Source organism: Rhea americana, unplaced genomic scaffold (genome assembly GCF_003343005.1).
Source record: "Rhea americana isolate MKP2758 unplaced genomic scaffold, rheAme1 scaffold_114, whole genome shotgun sequence".
Classification (NCBI taxonomy): Eukaryota; Metazoa; Chordata; class Aves; order Rheiformes; family Rheidae; genus Rhea; species Rhea americana.
Window position 1 is genome coordinate 1,033,820 of NW_028185195.1, and position 16,321 is coordinate 1,050,140.

The following is a 16,321-nucleotide window of genomic DNA, read 5'->3' on the forward strand; positions in this document are numbered from 1 at the left end:
TCGGACTAGCCTGTATCAGTGTTTTACTTCTGAATGATAGCCAGTACCTTTTTTTTCTCCTTAACTGATTCTGTCAATGATTTTAGAATATTTATTACATTCYACATCCATTATCAGGGCTATGACAAAGTTTTCAAGTTCCTGGAGCTCAAAGCTGTCAGATTTTATTATAAAATACATAAAGTTCTCATTGTCCTCTCTGTCCAGGCCCTTACAGGGCCCGTTTACAGGYCCTTAGTCAACTCCCTGACTGGGTCAGATGATTGCAGCTGCATTTCCCATTCACTCAAGCAAACTCGAGTTCAGTGCTGCCAGGAGTTCGAGGCTGGGAGCAGTACTCAATTAATCAGTTCTTTTTGGCATAACAGGTCACTGGTAACACGTAGCACAAATAGCATGAGCTTTTAAGCCATCCTTTCTTTCAACCTTGTGGAAGAGCTGGCTCCTCTGTGGGACTCGTGGGACTCAGCTTAGCAACATTGGCCTTTTAGTGATTCACATCTGATATGGAGCTGGCCTCCCTGCTCTGTCCAGGCTGCAGTACAACCATTTTGCATTAGACACCTTGACCTTTGTACTGCAATCAGAAAAAACTGCTGTCAGAATAGGCGGTTAATTCTAACACCTGGCTGCAAGTGGCCAAGCATGCAGAGTATCATCCCCTAAACTGTGATTTAGAAATCCATGGCTGTCACATGGGAAATCCCACGTTACACAAGGCTGCTGCTGAACCAGTCAGTGTTCACACCACCCACGCCTCCAGACTCCCCTCACGACTACATCTTCTAGACACACAGTGCTGAAGAAGTGCAACCTATCCTCATTGGCAGGGACAGYGAGGAGAGTTTGGGCATGTCTGCCCTGCAGTGGCATCCACAGCGAGGGGCTGTTCTAACACCCATCACGACTCTGCTTGGAGCAGTAAATCCAGATGAACTGTCTCCTAATTAACCTGCTTCTAATTACTTCCACGAAAATGTCCTGCTTATGGTTTTCATCGAGTCGTATGATTTGACAGAGAGGTTTTCAAAGCGGACGCCCCGCCCTCCGCTTCACGGCCGGACTGCCGGGCGCCAACTGCCGCTCCGCCAACGGTCGCGGGCGCCCAACCGCCGCCACGGCGCCCAACCGCCGCCACGGCGCTCGCGCGCCTTCGGCGGCAACTACCACTCCCGGCATGCTCCGCTCCCCGCGGCGGCGCGCCCTGCCGGGCGAAGCGCGTCCGCACGGACGGGCGTGGGCGGCGTGGCGCCGTGCCTGCTGGGCTCACGTGGCACGTCGCGCGGGGGGCGGAGCGCGGTGCATGCAGGGAGCTGTAGTGGGCGCGGCGGCGTCATGGCGTGCGCGGAGGACGCGGCCGTAAAGCGCGGCGGGGGGGAGCGGCGCGCGCGTGAGGCGGCGCGCGGCCTGGCGGTTGCGGGGCGCGGGAGGCGCCGCCGCCGCCGCCATCATCATCATGTACCACAGTAGCACGCAGCGCCGGCACTGGACCTTCCGCAGCGAGGAGGAGCTGGCGCGCTGCCGGGCCGACGCGAACCGCAAGTTCCGCGGCAAAGCGGTGGCGGGCGGAAAGGTGCGGGGCTGGAGGGCCGTGCCGCAGCCCGGCGGGGAGGGGGCGCCGGGGCCGCCGTGCGCCTCCGAGCGGGAGGTGAGGGCGGGCGAAAGCCCTCCCCGCCCTCCCCCCCCTCCATGTGGCGGCGCTTGGGTCCGACTCGATYTTGTTTCCCCAAGGTTCAGCAGACTGACCCTTTCCTTCTTGAGCCACAYGAGGAGCTGACGATATGCAAATACTACGAAAAAAGATTACTGGATTTCTGTGCTGTCTTTAAGCCTTCAATGCCTAGATCTGTAGTGGTAAGCAGAAGTGTTTTGGCTCTGTCTCAAGATTTTCCTCCTCCATCTCCTAGCTTTCTCTTCTGAGAGAAACATGCTTCCCATAATGATGCTTTAGATACTTCTGTCAAGAGATGGTTGTTTGAGACATTACTGCTTCTTCGGTATGATTCGATGTGTTTACAGCGTGAAGTGTCTGCAATGTGATGACTAATGAAGCTACCAGCTTTGTCTCTTGTGTGTCTTTTATTCCTTCACTTGCTGCTTGCTTATTTTATTTTTGAAAGTACAGCTGTTCTTTGAGTGTTTATCCCTCCAGCATTGCAGTATTTCAAACTGCTTTTTTCTTTTTGTCTGTTTTCTAGAGAGTGTGATACTTTTTGTAAAACAGATAATTATTTCTCAACTTCATTTGTTGCTTGTTCAGGGTGGGTTTTTAACATCTTCCCTCTTCTAAGCAAGAAGTAGAAATGAACCTAAAGATGAATGGATTTATGGTATAATAAAACACTCCCATTGCTGAATCCCATGTTTTGGCTGCTTGGTCCACCTGTTTCTTTAGCAACAGCATGGGTGTGTGTCTCACCTCAAAATACACTGTTTAAAGCACCTATACTGGCAGTTATCAAAAAAAAAAAAAAAGAAAAAAAAACTCTGAAGTGACTTGTGTTTAAGTCAGAAGACTGTAATTCAGGAAAGAGAGTGGTGATTTATGGCTGAAGCAGGGAATGAAATCAGTGCTTCTTTTGTCACCTTGTCCTAAGAAGGATTAGTTTCATTGGCCTCAGTCTGTCTCCCTCTTCTTAGCTGGTGTACTGACCAATAAAAATGAAAAGTGTCTCTTCTGAATACCTTTTGGAAACATAGCAGGAGGCTACCATTACACGCTGTACAGAGTCTGACCTTGTTTTTGAGAAGTAGCCCCTTTAGAGCCCTCTCAGACTTAGGCGATTGAATACCTCGTTTCACGCTGATAGGGTTCAAATCAACTTGGAAATCTAGTTGAAGGAAAAAGTTCAGATCTTAATCTCTAATCTGGAGGAAAAAGATAATCAAACTACCATTTTGTAAGGTTCTTACAGGAATAATATTAGACTATGAGGTACGTGCTGACATGGCAGCATGTGCTTGTAGCCCTAGTGTATTCTTTGTCTTTAGTGTATATTCAAAGTTACTTGTTCTGTTTTATGATTTTTTTTAAATCTAGTTTCACTTCTATGCTTACTTTTTTCCTCTCTGCTTTTTTTTTTTTTTTTTTTTTTTTTTTNATTTAGGGAACAGCTTGTATGTATTTCAAACGCTTTTACCTCAATAACTCAGTGATGGAGTATCATCCTCGGATAATAATGTGAGTTATCAACACATCTTGAGCTATTGTATTCAGCAGAACCTTAGAAGCATAATGTTTATATCTGTAAAAGATTGAAGAAATGGGAAAGGAAGTCAAAGAGCTTGAATATGAGTAAAGACAGAAAATAGTCYCTTCTGGTGTTTTAAATTTTCTGAATGGATTTCTTATAACAAGGTGGGTCAGTTGCTCACTTTTTTTTCCCTCCTCTTCTCCCTTCTCAAGGCTAACATGTGCATTTTTGGCATGTAAAGTAGATGAATTTAATGTATCCAGTGCACAGTTTGTTGGCAACCTTCGTGAAAGCCCTCTTGGACAGGAAAAAGCTCTTGAACAGATACTGGAATATGAACTATTACTTATTCAGCAGCTGAACTTCCATCTTATTGTGCACAATCCATACAGACCATTTGAGGGATTTTTAATTGATTTGAAGGTAATACTATTTTATATGCTACATTTCGTACACTGATGCGATGCAAGTGTTTTAGGGGTTGTATTAAAAAGGCTAAGTTACATTTGTGTCTCTGCTTGGAAAGATACAGATTCTAGGCAATAGAATAGGCAAGTAACTGAAAGGAAATCTGTTATGTTATGATCTTTAAGTGTTTTTAGGCCATCTTTTAGAATAAGATGGCCTGCTACTTTTTCCTTCATGCAGCACTGTTGAATTGTGTATTCTGAACTTGTGAACCAGATCAAAAACAGCTGCCTGCTTTCATAAATGCTTTTTTTTTCCCCAGACTCGTTATCCAATGCTGGAGAATCCTGAAGTTTTGAGGAAAACAGCCGATGACTTTCTCAATCGGGTAGCTCTGACAGATGCATATCTGCTCTTTACTCCCTCACAGATAGCTCTCACTGCTATATTATCTAGTGCTTCAAGAGCGGGAATTAACATGGAAAGGTAGTTTTTTTTTTTTCTTTATAGGTATGCTTTAAACACTTYGCTTCTGATATTGTAATAATACATTGTTTACAATGTATTATTTTGTTTAGGCATTCTTAAGTAGTCGGTGTAARTATATATTTACGGATCATTAACACATATGATACATACTTCAACTGAGTTTTCAAAACTGGAGCATTGCTATTATATTGTCCAGATTCCAGCACAGGAGATATGATTAGCTGTCTCCTTTTTTCTTTATTTGCTTCTTCCAATTAACTTTGCACTAGTTAGAACAAGATTTTCAGACTGATCTGGAAGAGTGAGTGAAGAAAACTGAAACAATGTGAACTGATGGTACAAAACACCTTAAAGAAATACTTAAATATCTTCCTCATTTAACAAGTATCTAAGATTTCAGAGTTGAAGAGAATCTCTCTTTAACTAACAGTTAGGTGTGCRGAAACTGTTAACTCCTGTATTTGGCTCCTCTAACAGCCTGATTTCCATGAAAATGGACTAATGAGAACRTGCTATTTTAAATCAGTCTCTTCTTTCCTTTCTATGGTCTTATCTATTGATATTTGCAAAGGCATCATCAAGCACTTTGATATTAGTGGTAAAATGTGTTGGTTTGCCTTTCCCTCTCTTCCTCCTTTCCAAGAACTAAAGGTTACTTTTTTTCCCCTTCCAGAAGTGTAACTAATGTAGCTACTCTAAGCTACATCTAGCTGTATTGTGAGTGTTTTGCTCATCACATGATGCTTCATGTGGGTGTGATTGCATCTGGGAAGTAACTGCTGTAGGTAAAAAGGCTGATAATAGGTGCATGGCATACTCTTTTGAGAAAGTTTCCTTCTACTTGCCATAAATGAATCTTAGTTTTGTTAGGAAGGAATAAAAGGTGATTTTCTTAGAAGAATGAGTTAGTGTGGGGTGTGCCCTGTGCTGTGTTCACTGTCCACTCTCCTCTCAAATAGCATACAAATATTCAGGTCCTTATCCTAACTTTAAAGTTCTTGATTTGATTCCTGAGTTTATAGTTTGTACTATTTGTGCCATGATTCAGAAAAGCATGCCTATGAAAAGAACTTGAAGTAATTTGTAAACAATGTTTGAATTCAAGTTTGAACTTTGTTTGCACGTTCAGGAAAAGCTAAATCTTTGTCACCTGTCTGCCCCATGCAGCTGCTGTAACCTGGTTGCTCATTATTCCAAATGAGCTTGTGAGCTGCTGCGTGTGATGAAAACTAATGCTGCAGTTCAGATCTTATGGGATGGTGGTGAGCGTGTGCCTGTGTGGAGGTGCGACAGGGTGCATGGAACCTGAACGATTGACAAGTTTGTTGCTCGCACAATATGAGTAATGTGTATGACAGTCTGAGAAGAGTTACAGTTTCAGTAAAAACAAGTGCCACTCTTGGCACTAGAGCTCTAAAGAATAGATGGCTCCAAATCAGTCTTTCATTATGGTATCAGCAAAAGGTTAAATCACATTTTTGGTTAAAAGTCAGTTTAACAAGGGCAGTGATACTAAAAGAGCAGCTGTCAGTCAGCTTATAGTAATTATTTTCTTGGTGATCATTYACTTCAGACTGCAAGCTGCAACTGATATACCTCTGCTTGTTTATATATAAACTAAGGTTTAAGGTAATTTYGTGTCTTGGATTTTTGTAATCTATTTGTAAGTATATATTTTCCCAAGAAAAGGAAAAGCTATTTATTTAGTGTAGAACTTAGTRAGGACTGTTGTTTGTGTTGATTGTGATTTAATCTGTGTTTGGGGGTGGTGTTTTATTCATTTACGATTTGGAAGCTTAAGTGAGGCTAGTGCTGAAGTTACAAGTGTAATCTGTTTCTTTGTGATGTTTTTACTCCAATATGATCATGTACCATGATTTCATTATATGCAATGAAATTCCCTTTTTTACGCTAGCATGTGTTAAATAGCATACCTAAATAATGATGTTACCTTGTTTAAAGGAAGCTTGAATCTTTGAGGGAAGAGGAAGGGCTCTACAGACTTTAAAAAAGAGCGTCTTAAATTTACTTTCAGGATTCAAGGCCATGCAGCTGCCAAATGAAGGAGCCCATCTCGCAAACTTTCCTGTCCATTAATCTGTCTGAGAACTATCCTTTTTGTAGGATTTGCTTTTCCAGCAGTCATACTGTGCAACTGTGTGATCTTAGTGTGACATTTCATAGAATGTGAAACCTAAGCTGACTTAATAAGGCTTATTTAAAATTTAAATTTTGCAACATAGGAACTTGATCCTTCACATGGCTAAAAAAAATGCTTTTGTAAAACTGTTACAGAATAATAATAGAAGTGGCAAGAGATTTCTTTCTTTGTCTGTTTATAGCATTCATGTAACAAGAGTGTTTTTATTAAGTCCAATTATAAAGCTTTAGCATGTGTAAATGATAAATAGCATGTTTTTTATTAGCTAGTAGTAGCTGTCCCAAGTAACTATGAGATGTTTTAAGACCTTCAGCCTTACTCTTTCATGTTTCTTTAGTTATTTATCAGAAAGTCTTATGCTGAAAGAAAACAGAACATCCTTAGCCAAGCTACTGGATGGCATGAAATGTAAGTAAACATTGGAAGGGGAAGATAAACTATATCTCTAAAGAAAAACTTCTTTTCTCTCCAAAAAACAAAAGCTGTGAGCAGAAAAATGTTCTTTAAACAATTTTCTTCATTTCAGGGCTAGCATTAAGTAAGTAAATCATGGGCAATAAAATGAAGCACTAGAGAAAATATTGAAACTTAGCTTTGGTGTAAACAAATGAAGCTAAAACAAAAAAGGCCTGATGAAGTGTAGTCAATTAAATACTAGTGAGTAAATTGTATTCAAAAGTATAAAGTTTGTTTTGGGTACTAGATGCTTCTATTGTTTAAGTCTTAGGATGAAATTCTTCCTTTCAGTCACTGTAACTTGGAAGTGCAGGTTCTGGCAAAAGCCTGCACATAACTTCTTCTGCCACCAGAGGGTACCTTTTCTAAAATAAATCATTACTCTTAAGTGACGTGCCAGGGTTTATCTCACTTATATTTTTTGAAGACTATAAGGATGGTTTGAAAGGGTTGAAGTTTTGCTATATTTATATATAGCAATATCAAAATGCTAACATGATTTTGCTAGAACGATAGGGATTGTAGTACATTCTACGATTAAATTTAATTATAAAAAGAAAAAGGCTGAGGTATGAAACTTTCACTAAGTAGTCAGTTCTATAATGTCTAAGTAAATGCATACAAATAAAATGGGAGAGTGGGAGCATTAAAAATCTAAAGTCTTTCAGCTAAGTTGACTTTGGTAGTGAATATATTCACTACCAATCACCAGTGTCTACACTTTAGATTTAAGTTGRATTTGTAAACATAAGATATCTTCCCTTTCTCTTCCTATTAAGCGATCTAGTCTTCCTGTCTCCATTAGTAAGAAGCAAAAGGAAAACTGGGATTATTTTCTCTCTACTTGCAACATTCTAGAATATAGCCTTTGCCCAAAGACAACTAAGGCAACTCTTCTATGAACATAAAATGACCGGAAGGAAGTCTTGAAACATTCAAGTCATTAATAAATGAATTAATGTACAGAGAACTGATGGTAGTGAAAATAAGCCTCTTGCTTATAGGGCAGCTGCAAATTTAATTTGTGTTCTTAAGACTGAAACCAATCTCTCTCTCTTTTTTTCTTTTTTGTTTTAAGACTGAGATACAATGCTGAATGCAAAAAGTATCTGTGTACCCTGGTGTGTGTTAGCACACCAGTGTGAACTCCGCATGACTTTCACTTGCCTTGAGGAAATCCAGAATTGCGATGCTAACAACTTTTTTAGTATAGTGCTCTGCACTGAGCTTCTGCTGTATCTTGATGATATTTAGAATTAATTCCCTAATGTAAGGTGACAGTTAAGTCTTACATACCAAGATGTGTAATCCTGAATTCTGTGAAGTTTGAGCGTTATATAAAGTGAGTATTTTCTAAGCTGAGATTTGCTTGTGAAGCAGTTTCGGGCAGGAAAGTAGTCAATACTTTCTGAACATTTAATGCATACTTTGACAAATACTAGGATTTTATTTGGTAAGCTTTCTATCTAATTACAGCTGTTTTGTAGTATGTTGCATGTTGCCTTGTAGCTGTTTGAAAACTAGATGTGAGGCTTTCAAAACCTAATAAAGAGAAGCTGCTCAAAAATGTATAACGTGCTCTTTSTTAAAAAGAGTGAAGGAACTGTAAACTGCTGGTCCAAGCTTAAGTATAAGGGACGAGCAGTAACAGTAACCATAGTACTGACTAATAGTACCTTGTGTAATTCACAGGGTGGAGCAGGAAGTATTTAATTCACTTAAGGCTGTGTTGTTGCAACTATAGGCATGAAAAATCTCATAAAGAAATATGAACTACCAAAGCCTGAAGAAGTTGCTGCTCTAAAACAGAAATTGGAGAAATGTCACAGCTCAGAGCTTTCACTTAATATAAACCCGTAAGTAGATACTTAACAATTCCTTCTTAATACTCTTTTCAGCTTTTTTACTGTTACAGAAACTTTAATTTTCTCTGATCTCTGTAAGTGAACGCGAACTAAAATGTCTAAATGAGGATGTCTATTTAAATTCTTGCTGTGAGTTTCTGCTAGCTTAAGTCCTTATTTTTTACTTCAGTAGTGCTTTYAGAGATATATTCTTTATGCTGATATGCACTGCAAACACTAGTACTGTTTATTTGCACCATAAATCTGGAGTTCAGGATGGCTCTTAGGGCCTGGCCTCTTGATATTGTATGTAATAAGAATTGAGGGCTTCAAAATCACTTAATTAAAAGAAAAATTGTGTTAAGGCTTATGTGGACTGTAAAACTTGGATTTCTCTTTTCTGGAGAGTGTTATGCCCTTTTAACTTTAGTACACAAAACTGCAAACATCTAGCAAGCTATTAGTTCAGACCTTGGTAGCTTTGTATGTGGCAAAGAGATATATAATCTAATTTTAAGTGCTGTGGCCAAATAAGTAGATTTCCTGGCTCTAAAAATGCTTAGGCTTTCTTTTTGTTTTTTGTTTTTTTTCTTTTTTCCCTCCCTCTGGATGGGGTCTAGGAAGAAGAGGAAAGGTTATGAAGATGATGAGTATATAGCAAAGAAATCTAAAATGGATGAGGTTAGTAAATCTAAAGTACAAATACTGCTTTTCCACTYTTTTTAATTATTGCTAAGACAAAAATGACACAACTACTGAGACTTTTTTTTAACCTCTGTTAATTTACATACTGCTCAGAAATCATTCAACCKGTTTTTAAAAAAATGAGCCAGAGCTCTTACTAGCCTGTACTTGGAGTGTCCTTAAACACTCTGGTCTTGTGTGGAGAGGGGGAGAGAGTGCAAGGATCCTTTCTGCTGTATTCTGTGATTTGAAGGTCTTGGGTAACTGCAACCATAGAGCAGCATAAAGCTAAGTGCTTGTAAATGCAGCATGTGAGACTCCATTATGCCACTGAGGTAACAGCTGTAAAATTGAGATTCTGGAGTTAGTGATGAAAGTTTTTTGGAAAGCCAGGATCTGAATGACTGAATGCTTGAGGAGAAATCCTAACTTAGATGGTGATGACAGAAACTTACTACTTAGTAGATGAAACAAATGAGGATATCTTGGAGAAAAAAATAACAGTTGTTTTGGTGTGTGGTGTCTTCTTCTTTTTTTTTTTTTTTTTTTTTTTTTTTTTTCCTCCTTGAAGATGTATTTGGGGGTCTTTTTGCTGGCCAGTGTTTCTTTCCTGTTTTCATTTACCTTCTTTGACTACTTGCACAGGGGAGAGACTCAGCTTCCAGATTAAATTTCTATTTCAGGCTATGTGTTTCTAAGGCTTTCACAAATTACACCGAGGGGGTAGCTTGTATTGCAAATTAGAAGACAGTATAAATGAGGTAGAGATTTTTGGCAGGTGCCTTAAATTAAAATACAATTAAGGTATTGCTTAGGTGTAATTTGAAACATCTTCCACACACCTTTCATTTGTAACTTTGGCTGGAAAAACTTTTCAATTGAACATTTCCTGATATTGAAGAGCAGAAGACAKTCTGCATCCTTCTGGTCTAAGACCTCCGAAGTATGGCACTTAGGAGAACCTTCTGAACTGTTGAATAGGGTTGTCTGTCAAAATTCTAATCTTAAAATGCAGTAGGGGTTGTATGTGCTTTTGTAGGGGTGTTTTTGTGAGGAGTGTTTTTTCGGTCTGTTTTTTTTGTTGTTTGTTTTGCAAGGCTCTTGAATTGTGTAAATTGTCATAATTATCATGGTCGATTCTAGTTCCACATTATAGCRCCAACCTGAAAAATGATTTCTGTGGAGCTAAGCTGAAATTTATGCAGTTCAAYGACTCTTGAAAATATGCTCTTATGAAATGCAGAATCTTAAACATATCTAATAGCTGTTTAATACTGTAAAAAAAATTTGACTGAAGTTTACTCCAAATGCCAATCTAAAATGTGGAAAACTAAAACACCTACATTTGTGGAATAATGATGTCTGTTCAAATCCTTGCCATGTGAATTTCAACTACTATGGAAATCTGTGCAGGATCAGATTTGGGATCACTGATCATAAACACACAAGATGTGGGCTTATTTTTTTAGATGCTTATAGTAGCTGTACAGTTGCTCACACTTCACTAATCCTGTGCACAGCTGGTACTGAAGCCTCAATGATGTTTATAGCTGTAATTAGGGTGTAATATGTGCAAATTCACAATCAGTTCTATTTGACTTAAAACATTTTTTTGGATCTACCAGTTTATTGCTGAAGATAATAGCAATACAAAAGGTATAACTGGGATGGAGAGCTTATTCATTTGAAATGCTAGGACTCCACAAAGTACTAACTAGCTATAGCTGACAAACTGCCAAAGTAATGAAGCCATAAAAAGGGCAGGATACTAGTAAAATGCTCCAGTCTGAGCTTTTCTGGTCCCTTCTGTGCATAGTTCCCAGTAATAAAGAAGGATGAGAAGGACCCCAAACAGGTGTTCAAAAGGGGTGCTAAAATGACTGGAACTATGTGGCTTTTAGAGTATATTTGGATGAACTGCTTTATTTAATGGTAATAAAGTGCTTAGTCACCACTGATTTAAACACACTTTTTTTTTTTTTTTAAGGCTCTAGCCTGCTTGTTCAGCTAGGAGRTGCTAAATCCTCGGCATAAGGAGCACTGGGTTAAGATTTTAAATTTCCTTACAAAAATCATGAAAACATTCTTGCACAAGCAAGAAGTTAGACTCGCTCTAGGAGGCTTTCAATCCTGTATTCTGGGATTAGCCTTCATTAGCTGGGATTAGCCATCATTAGCTGAAAATAAAATCTTCTTCCTTGTGTATTTACTGATATACCCCCCCCCCGCAAAAGACACTGAGCACAATGAGTTATACTTCTGAGGGGGCAAGATATATCCTTAATGATCCCAGGAAGAAAAACTTAATTGGAGTCCCACAACTAACTAAGGAAAGCCTAAAAAATCTTTATGCTCTGCTCACATTTAGAAGTGGGAGGAAGTTAGATTCCACATGACAAAGATTTGTGTTCTAAGTAGWGTGTGCTCTGAGTTGTTCAGCAACAGGCTCCCTTTCAGATTGTCATGATGTGCTTAATGAACATGCATTTCATCTCACTCATTAGGAGTTACTCAGCTCCTACTGCTGGCTTGCACGTACTAGTTTTCATTTCAACCTAGGGCTAATCTTACTGTAAGTTAAACTTCCTGGTTATCAGAAGTAGAATGGTATGTGTAATGCARTATGGTCCCCGGTCTTTACTTTTTTTCTCCAGAAGTATCCCTGCAGATGCACAGGAGTGTCAAATAATATGGACGTGACAACCCAGTTTTGCACTGTGGTTAAAAGCAGTTTACACTTATTATTTAAATGTTATTAACCATAGATATAGTTGGAAGATCAATATGAAAAGATAGTTGTATCAATTAAATTCTTTAAACTGGTAGAAGTTGTTACCTTGACATTGTGCAGTAGTAGCATGTACCTGTAGCTAGTTACTTGCCTGGCTTACCTAACTGTAAAACATACCACCTGCATACACTGCTTAGGGCATGGCTTTTTCCTTTTCCTCCATTAGGAAGAATGGACAGATGATGATCTTGTGGATTCACTGTAAACCCTGAAGGAAGATGATATTCTGCATGGTATTCTAACACTGCAGTTCCAGGTGCCAGGACCTGCTCAGGCTACCTGCTGTTCAGTATCTGCTGTTAGCAGAACTCCAAGGCTACCACAGGTTCCTTACTTGATTTTGGGAGGTATTTGTTCTCTCTGTTTTAATCTCTGTCTTTACAATAAAGTRTATGACTTTTTTTAGTGCAACTGCAGCTAGTTACTTTAGCAAACACTCATCCTTTCCAAGGCAAAACACTACTGTGAAATATTTACTTAAAGGCATTTGTTGCTCAGGGAAGAGTGTTGGCTTTGGAACAGTTTGAGATTTGACTCTAGTTACYGCTGTGCTATATTTCTAGACTTATCACACTTTGCATTTAGCAAAGTGGATGCATAAAAGCAGGAGACAAATCTGGTATGGATACTGAAATGTTTTATACTGGATGTGCTGCCTTCTTCCCAAGTTTGTCCTTGAAATAGATAAAAGAATACAACCTTGCCCATAACATTTTCAACATTTTGAAGCTCTTCTGAAATACACTGCAAGCAGATACAAGCTATGGTTATTACCTTCCATGTTGCAAATGTTCTGACTTAATTTGTTACTGCAACTGCTGTTCCTGCAACTATGATCTCAAATTGGTGTGATGAACATACTAGGGCAAACAGTTAAAAAAMCAGCTTTTAGTTACATACCTTCCAAATCTAGGTCAGATTATTCTAYTTTCTAAAACAAAGCATGAAAGTAAGCAGTAGTGTTATTTCCTCTAGAATATGCATAACCTAAAGCAACTTTGAAACTTAAATTCACTTTCTTCATTAGCTATTTATCTATTACATGAAAATGCAATGATGAACTTTGTATTGTTTGACAAAAATATACAATATGTTTTTGTCAAAATTGATTCATTTCTTCTGCATCAAGGTAGTAGGCCAAGTAGTCAGGGAAGAAAAGCAGCTATCACTCACTTCTTTAATTCAGCAGGCTTGACACCATTTACATAACAGCACCTTCAAAAATCAAATGAAGAAAACTGAAACTGTTRGGAACAGCACATTAGGTTCTAGATTGGTTGGAAGATATAAGCAGAGTATTCAGCAACACTTCATGCAAGTTATAATTAGGGCCTGACTTGCATATTTCTATTAGTGACCTAACTTTTCTCCCCATACTATTAATTAGGGAAAATGCCTATAAGAAATGCTGAAAACAAGACTGCTGATTTACATCTTTCTCTAAAATGCACTTTAATACAAATTTGACAGGAATGAGTCAAGCAGTAGTTTTATAGGAAAGGCTCTACAAAGGAACTGAGTATCAGTCATGCAAACAGGGAGATGTCTCACTAGGCTATTTATGAACCCTGTATGATACAGGGTACTTTTTTGAGTTGGGAATGGTAGGTGGCCCATCTGCCCAAGTTGCATTCAGTGAAGTGTCATTTGGAAACTAGACACAGATGCTACTTTTGAGGGAAGTCTGGAATTGGAGGCATGGTGCAGCTGATGATAGTATTTGGGCTGCCTGTTCCTAGGCCCTGCAGGTGTGCTACTTGCCACCAGCATCCCTCTAATTCACAACCAGGGTAAGGTGTAGATGGGGGTGGCAGTGGCTCTGGAAGACTGAGCAGACTCACCATCCATGTGAATAGTTTTTACTCTGACTATAAGCGAAAAGGTAAGTGGCATGCCTGATATACTCAGCTAGGTCAGGTGGTAGGCTGCCTACCACTTGGTCCCGGCTGTCTCAGATGAGGCCAGGAGAGAGCACAGATGCTGCCCAGGTGGGGAACCACTGGATATGTCTCCCCCAGCCATCACTTGCTTGATCAGCTGACAGGGTAAAGACGAGCAAAGCCATCCCTGCTTGAAGGAGGAGCAGGCAATGTCATGTCATGTCCGGTAAGTGCCACCTCTACCTATTAAGTATACTTAATAGCATACTACTCTTGACACTTAGGTGTCCAATACTGGATCTTCTGTTTTAACTAAGAGCTCCCATCTTAAATAAGGATATGGCCTAATCGAAGAGTCCAAGGCAGCAAAGCAACTGCAAGCCCAGAAAACGTGAGAGGAAGGATGCACTAGCATTACAGCCAAGATTTAAAGATAAAGACTGCAAAAAGTAATTCTTGTCCTTCTTTTCATGGACAGGAGATAAAAAAAATTGAGGATTTTTTATAGTAGGGAAAAATATGATATGAAGTTTTAGAAGTTCTAGCTGTGTAAGCTTTGATTTGCAAGACTAAATATGGAAAGCAGCAGCATTTTCAAAATTTGAAACCAACCATAATGTTTTTATAGTATGATTATTTTAAGGTCAGCACCTCTCTGGTTTTCTAGTATTATCTATCTTCAAACTTTTATCCCATCAACCAATCCTGCAAATAACAATTCTGTTCCACTTCTAGAGGGACACGTGAGCCTTAGACTAGCAACAGTAGTCAAAACAATTACATCTCCACCTTCCCTTTGTACATCCACTTTCTTCCCAGCCAGATGTTATAATTGCCCTACTGGTATAACAGCTGTGTTCATGTAACACAAGTTATTTATAATGCAGTTTCTCATTAGTCTTGTCAAYGAATCTTAGCGTCTTTTTATCCATTCCCATGTCAGTCCCAAGAAAGAGTCATGAATGGGAATGCTGAAACATTCTTTGAATATTTTAATTTCTTCTTAATAGTTTTAACAGACTTGCTCTGTTGCCCCTGAGATATGCACAAATTCAGGGTTCCCCCCTTGCTATTTACTCAAACTCTTCAGTGTCACACCAGCTTGCTTGTTACAGACTATAGACATCGCAAAATTGATCATGAATGTAAACACCATAAAAAAAACTTCCACAGCAGCCRAAATTACCAGTTTCCATAAACAGGCTCTCTGCAACTTGATTTATTTTAAAAACTGGTATTTCAGTTATAAAAATAAGATTCATGGTAGACTTACATTACACAAAAGACCAACCAATACATATTTTATAAAATGGTTTAATGAATGCATGCATGTCTGATACAGTGATCAATAAATTTACTGAATTCAAATTATTTACTGTTGTAAACATTTTACAAAAGCATTGTGATTTATCTGGATATACAGTCCTCGATGGAAGAATTATTCAGACTGAATCAATGGCACATTAAAAAATAAAGCTGTCAAGACCCATTCTGCATATTCTCTTTCAACATGATTCCAGCAAGAGAAACAGCATGGTATAAAAAGTGTACAGCAAAGATTGTTCCTACCATAATGTCAAACTCTGGAAACTGTAAATACAAGTTAAAGTGGTTGAAACAGTCAAAGTTGTAATAATTGTAACCAGTCAGAAATTACAGTAAGAAGTGTTATCCAGTTATATGCAGCTGTCAAAACAATGCATTTCTTTCCATGTCAGTTGATAATTCTTTTCAAACAGGACAGCAAAACTTTGGCAATTGGAAGTGCTGAAAATAATTTTCAAAGTTCAAGACAGTCACAGCATTTTCTTTGCGGAAGGTGAACTGTACACCAAGGCTCAGAGGTTGTGAAAATTTGTTCCAAGTGTAAAAAAGTGCAAGTGTCCTGCACAGATAGCTTAAAAAGCTGCTGGTACAATCATTCACCAACAGAATCTTTGTTTTCTTTTTGCATAGTTCACACATCACTGGGAATGTGACAGGGTGTGCTATTTTTGGCAAGAGCAAGAAGAAAGTGATACTGGTGTGAGTTGCCGTGTTGGGCGTGCTGGATCCATGCAGAATTCATGTAGAGGGCTGCTACCTGATGTTATTAGACACTGAATACTGATTCTGTTTTTGTTGAAGCAGTTCTGTAATAGCCAATAGCTTCTTAAGAACATGCTGTAGGAAAAAAGTCAGTACAGCCATACATTAGCAATTAGAAAAAACAAAAATCTCACTTGAGAAGTGAGATATTTCAACATCAGTCTACAAGTCTTGCTATCAGTTTAAAAATATAAAAATACGAACTATTGTAGAAAATATATTATATAAAAGCAGCTCTGATTCCCTAGTTGCTAAGGTACTATTTTGAAAGGCAACTGTAAAACATGAAAACATGTTGAAGAAATTTTGTCTCTGCACTCATGGAT

At 38.8% G+C, this 16,321-nt stretch overlaps 2 protein-coding genes across 3 annotated transcripts in view; one reads left to right on the plus strand and one right to left on the minus strand.

Annotated features, from left to right (window-relative positions):
* Positions 1–1,314: 1,314 nt before the first annotated feature.
* On the plus strand, positions 1,315–12,438 carry CCNH (cyclin H). 2 transcript variants are annotated; one of them, XM_085316748.1, is made up of 9 exons: positions 1,317–1,573; positions 1,732–1,854; positions 3,108–3,181; positions 3,407–3,617; positions 3,925–4,088; positions 6,590–6,660; positions 8,453–8,564; positions 9,173–9,233; positions 12,194–12,438. In XM_085316748.1, exons 1-9 carry the CDS (start codon positions 1,457–1,459, stop codon positions 12,230–12,232), a joined length of 972 nt encoding a protein of 323 aa, XP_085172874.1. In that variant the 5' UTR covers positions 1,317–1,456; the 3' UTR covers positions 12,233–12,438. The 2 variants fall into 2 exon arrangements, with proteins under 2 accessions (XP_085172884.1, XP_085172874.1); XM_085316758.1 differs by lacking the exons at positions 9,173–9,233; positions 12,194–12,438 and having other exon boundaries at positions 1,315–1,573; positions 8,401–8,560.
* Positions 12,439–15,205: 2,767 nt separating this feature from the next.
* The window catches only part of RASA1 (RAS p21 protein activator 1), a gene marked incomplete at its 5' end in the record, with an annotated part of 60,467 nt that continues 59,351 nt past the window's right edge, over positions 15,206–16,321 (minus strand). The window contains one exon of the mRNA XM_085316909.1: positions 15,206–16,070. Coding sequence (XP_085173035.1) covers positions 15,987–16,070 — 84 coding nt within the window. The remainder of the gene's footprint in view (positions 16,071–16,321) is intronic.